The 6,358-nt window shown below is 46.4% G+C and overlaps 1 protein-coding gene across 4 annotated transcripts in view; it reads left to right on the top strand.

Annotated features, from left to right (window-relative positions):
• The first annotated feature begins 854 nt into the window (after positions 1-854).
• Positions 855-6,358, top strand: part of ADCY2 (adenylate cyclase 2) — a 122,837-nt gene continuing 117,333 nt past the window's right edge. For 2 of the 4 annotated variants that reach the window (XM_083519084.1, XM_083519083.1), the window contains exon 1: positions 855-1,119. In XM_083519084.1, coding sequence (XP_083375210.1) covers positions 871-1,119 — 249 coding nt within the window. In that variant the 5' untranslated portion in view covers positions 855-870. The remainder of the gene's footprint in view (positions 1,120-6,358) is intronic. The other 2 variants (XM_083519085.1, XM_083519086.1) reach the window with 2 other exon arrangements.

The following is a 6,358-nucleotide window of genomic DNA, read 5'->3' as shown; positions in this document are numbered from 1 at the left end:
ATGCAACTGTCACCCAAGCAAGTGGCACTTGGGCTGCACGCCTGTACTCACTTACTCTGGAGTAAGCCCCAGGGACTTTCTTGCGATTGCCTAGGGTTGTCCTGCTTGGGGCGTGGATCTAGTCGCGGGAAGCCCGGCGCCTTGCCCCACTTCCGACCCGGGCGCTCCGAGGCGCCGCCGAGGAAGCTTCGGCCCTGATGGTTTCGGCGCAAGGCGACCCATTTCACGCGTCGCAGCTGAAGGAGAGCTCCGTCAGTAAAGCATGAGCCCCACGTTGGGCAAAAGTTTTTGCGTTCCGGCGGGTTGGACTAGATGTCCCCCGGGATCCCTTTCCACTCTCTCCCGTTTCTATAACACATCGAAGCCGCGAAGTCCTTGTCCTGCCTGTCGGCGTCCGGAACGGATCCACTTGCGCCCACCGCCCAGCTGCCCTCTGCACACGCTCAGATCCCCGTCGCCCTGTGCAGCGCTCACCTCAGAGAACCGTGGCCTTGGAAGGGCTCCCCGGGGTCATCTAGTCCGACCCCGGCAGTGCCACGCGGCCTTCCCGCCGGCGGAGCGCGCGCTCCCGCGCCCAAGGCGGCTGCCGGCGGGGGGCGGGCGGCGGAGCCGGAGCCCGCCTTCTCCTCGCGCGTCGCCGCCGCCGCCACTCGGGGACTGGCTGGGGCGCCTTCTTCGGCCGCTCGCCTCTCCGCCGGGACGCAGCAGCAGCAGCAGGAGCAGCAGGCGAGCGCCCTCGGGCTCCCGGCGCGGCATGGGGAGGCGGCCGGGGCGCTGCGCCGTCGGGGGCGGGCGGGGGGCGGCGGCGGCGGCGGCGTCCTGAGGAGCGGGGCGACGCCTGGCCGGCCAGATCGGCGGCGCCCGCGCGCCATGAGGAGGCAGCGGGAGCCGGCGGAGCGCGGCGAGGGCTGCGGGGCCCCGGAGGGCTCGGAGGGGCCCCTCCGGCTGCGCCTGTGCTGCCGCCGCCGCCGCCCGCGCGCCCCTGGCCGCCGCGACTGGCTCTACGAGTCGTACTACTGCCTGAGCCAGCAGCACCCGCTGCTCGTCTTCCTGCTGCTCATCGTGCTGGGCGCCTGCCTGGCGCTGCTGGCCGTCTTCTTCTTCGCCGCCGCCGGGATGGTGAGTCCCAGGGAGGGCCGAGGGGCTCCCGGGGCGCAGAGGGGCTTCTCCCCCCCCGCCGCCGCCGCCCGGGGGAGCCGAGAGCGGGCTGGGCTGAGGCCCCCTCAACTTGCCAAAAGAGAAAGGAAGGCTTCCAACATAGGCAGAGCTTATTTTCCTTCCATATATATACCGTATATATATATATATATATGTATGTGAATAGTTTCATCGATGATTATTTTTTTTAAATCGTCTCGTTTTAGTCTCACATGAATGGGCTGGATTTTAATTTGGAGCTTTATTGATTTTTCTTTTTTAAAAAATGTATGATTATTCAGTTTCACACATAACGGTACACATTTTTGTAGCTTTGCGTTTCTAATGAATGGGAAGCCTCAGTTCTGGACAGTTTTGGTGCAAGTGGCTTACAGATTCGGCAGCTCTCAAACTTGCCGGAATACCACGATCCAGAGGTGATGGGCCGATGGAGAAATGTTTTGTAAAAAAGCATTTCATGTGATTAGAAATTCAAACGTAGCCCTGCCTGCATTGCTTTGAAACACAAGTGACATTATGATCATGTTTAATTTCTGCATTTTGCGACCTACCACAGTTGATTAGCCGGGCAGCCTGATCCCACTCAGATCCACCCCAAGGAAGTCCCACTTTGTACAGTGGCATTTACTCCCAGGAAAGTTTGTGGGGGATTGTAGCCTTACTTCCATCTCAGCTTTTTCAGGTTGCTTTTAAAAAAGGATTGTTCTACTCTGCCGTAATCCCGTTGTGCAGCTATTTGGAATGTTCTGGTCTGGATTTATCCCTTCTTTTCTGTACTCCAGAGCCTCTGCTGCGTTTTTCCCTTTACATTTTTTATACGGGCAGATAACTTCATAACCCATTTCTGCTCAGGAGATGCAGTTAATTTCAGATAAGCCGCTGCAGTTGTTACCTCATGGTGTGTCTGGCAAAGCAGAGACTCTCCTTGGCCTCCCCAACCCCTGCACTTTCTAGCGGTTTCATGTTTTCAAAGCAGGTTTGAATTGTGACTGCCTTCGGATCTGTTTCAGCACAAAATTACTTTGTGCAATCTCTTGGGCAACTTGCATGTATTCATGTAAATAGCAGAGGACACGCCTGCTTGGGAAGGCTGCTGGGTCCTTTTAGTTAAATATTCTGTTCATGGATCACAAGTGGAATAAAACTGCCAGGCCTCTAGTCCTCAACATACGGTAGCTACTTGGAAACATCCCGCAGATTTCAGCAGAGTTTCTGGCCGAATAAGTGTGCTTAGGCTTGCAGTCCAAATTTAATACCTCTAATTCATTTGCTTGGTTTCCTTCCTGCTGACAGATTAACCTTATTGGTATTTGTTGTTCAGGTGAAGGTTTTAAAGCTACAAAAGAGCTTTAACACACACTTAAATGTTTTCACCTCAAAACAGGAGTTGAAGGAGCCACCTCCCTCCATTTTTGATGTTTGGACATGAGTGCCACTGCTAATGTAGCAAAAAGGACAGCGCCCACAGTCAGGAGAAAGTTTGGGCAGGCTGGGGAAAACCCCAAGGTTTGCAGAAGTGAGAAAAATATTCAGGAAAAGATGGTATGCGGGTGGGAGAGGAGGAGGAGGGAGGACTGGGGGGGCGCCATGGGACAGAATGCTGACTGATGGTGGGGGTGGGCAGGAACAGGATGGGATGGAGGATTCTAGAGAAAAGGTCTGACTGGCCGAGTGGAACAGTGAATAAGGAGCACCACACACGGGAACAGCTTGTTACAGGTCACACTCGCTATCCACGTTTTTCATTTGCTTCAAACAGTTAAAAGGTAGTCTGTTGCTCACATCATTTGCTACACATGCAAGATTGACTGTCGTTAACAACCCTCTAATTTTCAGCAGAGGAAAACTTTGTGCCATTTGTCGAATTCCTTATTAGCTTGTTCCAGGGCTCCAGTTCTTCTCCACTAAAATCTATGGGAGTTTTTGCTCTTGACTTCTGTATAGGAGCCGGATTGCACCCTCAGTCTAAAGTTCAGGGAAATAAACCGTAATCAGGTGTAGCCCATACACTCAGTCAAAATGCTCCCTTTTCCCCTCCTGATTGCCGCAATTAGTCAAAGAGATTTCCATTCTTGTGAAGTATTTCCATGTTCAGAATGTAATGATGTGAACCACTGTGAGCTGCAATCTTGCTTATCAATGAACGTCACACGGAAGAGCTGCACTTACACCTTATTAATTTGTCCCTGAAATTCTCCCTGGAATAAATGAGGATTTTCCTACCCATTCTCTGCGCACACAAAGAAACTCTCACACACTCCTTTTTTGCCTATCCTTCTCCACATCCCTGGCATATTCCCCTGCTTTGGAGGAGAGTAGGCAAACCAATTGTGGAAACTAGGTGGGAGAAGACATGGCTGCCTCATCACTGACTGCCTGATTCAGTGGGGAATTTAAAGGCACAGAGCAGATTTCTCAGGGTGACTCGCTCAGGCTAGCACCTTCTGCATTGAAACCATGTGCTCTGCCACTAAGCTATGTCCTATCCTTAGCCTTAGAGCTGTTTATCTTTTGGTAACTTCAAAAGTGACCTCCTGTTTTATACATTTCTATTCTGATTTATTGAACTCTGGAAGCAGATAAGTTTTGGCTGATTTAAGCATGGATGTCAGCTTTGGTTTCTATCAGTTTTTCACATTTTCCACCTTTTTGCAACAATTTGGGAATTTTGTTTTTTAAATCCCCATGAAAATTTATCTGCATTTTATTGTTATTTTTTCCTAATGAACACCTTTTGGTATGCAGTTTTGACTAATACAGTATACACATTTTTGCAAGCAATTTTCTGTAATACAATACATGCATTTATGTTTTTTTCAATCACATATATGTATTCTCATGCAATCACTCCTCCCTAATTTATGCATTTTTGTACACATTGCAAAATTTGGAGAAGTGCTAATTTCTGAAGGATGCCTTCAGTTTTGGTTCACATACTTTGTTTCCAGAAGTACAAGTTAAATAGTTTCTCACTAATATGCAAATAAAATCTGATTCTTCCCCATCCCACCCTCACTTTATAAAATAAGATTACTGCATACTTGATGATTTGGACAGCCCTGTTTAGGGACGTTTTTAGTGTTTGATGTTTTATTGTGTTTTAAATCCCCTGTTGGAAGCCGCCAAGAGTGGCTGGGGAGGCATGGCCAGGTGGGCAGGGTATAAGTAATAAATAATAATAATAATAATAATAATAATAATAATAATAATAATAATAAATTGAATGTATGAGCGGACTCTGTTCAAAAACATTGCATTTGAAGGCATATGTAATATAAATAAAAACCACTTTACATCAGTTTGATAGCAGGACAATGTACAAAAGGCAATTATGTTCATGTAAACGTAAAATCCACAATAATATGTCAGGCATAAAATGCCATTGAAACAACATTAAATAGGCAGTGAAAACAAAATACAAGAAGACTAGGTGCTAGAGGATAATAGAAATGTGATTCTATGACACTCAGAGGTGATGTGAGAATTGTACTGTTGGTATGAAGTCTAAGATGACTCTTCACACCTCCAAAGCAGAATTTTCTGTTGCAACGAGGATGCAAGGGTGCTTGATTTTTACCATAGTGGTTAGTCAGTTGGGAATCTGAGTGCTTCACATTTGGAGCAGACTGTTATGGAGGAACTGCCTAGAAACTTCCTCTGCACCCGTCTCCCATTTTATGAAGGTTTTGCAGAGGTGTTAAATTGGAAGGTGGGGGGATGCATTCTGGTCAAGGAGGTTTCTGCTGGAGAAGTGGATCACCTGGGTCAGGAATGGCCATGAGCCATTGGAAGTTACTTTCTGAGTTTTAATAGACCTTCAAAGTTTATAAATGTTTCTGTGGTATACAGAGCTATGTCAATTTCAGAGCAGACATAAAACAAAAACACTGAAGCCAGTGAAATAGCTAGAGGTAAGCTAGAGCAGTAGTATTTCTGTTCAGATTAGACTGATGGTCTTCTCCCATCACCCTGCTCTAAATATTCTGTGATATGTTCAAGTCCAGTGCATAAAATAATTAGAGGGAGGGTGTTGCCTACAAAATCCAAAGCGTCCATTGTGGACGTCATAGAACTGAAATGCATTTAAAGAGCCTGTGTTGAAAATGCACAATCCCCTTGATCCTGATTTTGTTATGCATCTGAAACATTCTTAGGCTAGTTTAAACATTTTCCTCGCTGTAAGTGTGTCATCATGGCTGCAGCTCTGAACTGAGGGGCTCTTGAGTGGTATGGAAGCCACGGTTTTCATTGGCAGAGGCTGAGAGAGAGGCTGTGAATCACAGAAAAATAGAATAGTGCAACCCGCTGTTATGCAGGAATTGCAGCTAAAGCATCCTGACAGATGGCCACCCAACCTCTGCTTAAAAACCTCCTAGAAAGCAGGGGCTGCCTCCTTCCAAAGGAGTCCTTTCCACTGCTGAACTGCTCTCACCACCAGAAAGAATGTTATAGTTTCGTTTGTCTTTGGCATTCCAGGCATGCCATAGGAAGGGGGAGAAAGCTCATTTATAATGTATTTAGGAGGCTTTATTTCCCAATGGCTAGCAGTGAAAAATGGGATCTAGAGAGGGAGAAAGAACCAGCCACTTACTGTTTTATCCATGAAGTTTGCTTTATGACATAATATTTGTCCTTGTGTTCATCTTCCATTGGCTGCTGAACCAGAACCTTTGGGTCACTGGACGTTTTATACTTCAAAGCTCCCCCCCCCCTCTAGTCTCTCTTACCCTAGATTCTATCAAGGGTCAAGTATTTTATCAGGTATAATTTTCCTTTTATTGTTTACAATGTACTGTGCTGCATCTTTGCTGTGTCTGAGAATTCATAATTACTAAGTGGTCATCAGAAAGATGAAAGAGAACGGCTGATTATCTATAAATTGTAAGACTATGCAAACTACATTTTCATTCACTGACTGACCATAGGTGTTACATAGTAATAAAAGATAAGAAGTTATGATAATAATGCTAATTTTCATATCATAATTTGCAAAATTATTTGCAATGTAAATCCTGAAATTACATCTGTTGCATAAATTGAAACATATTATTCAGCATTTTCATATTCCTATATAATGAGACTATTCTGCGTTGCTTTTGAAATTTGCAGTAAATGGTCTACTGTAATAATATCATTCCTGATTTGTGTCTGTGAGTGCATTAATTTTTCTGAGAAATGTAACACAGGCAGTTCCAAAGGA

The sequence above is a fragment of the Podarcis liolepis genome (genome assembly GCF_965112155.1).
Source record: "Podarcis liolepis genome assembly, chromosome: 8".
NCBI classification, from domain to species: domain Eukaryota; kingdom Metazoa; phylum Chordata; class Lepidosauria; order Squamata; family Lacertidae; genus Podarcis; species Podarcis liolepis.
The sequence above is the reverse complement of the archived record's forward strand: the minus strand, read 5'-3'. Positions and strand labels throughout refer to the sequence as shown.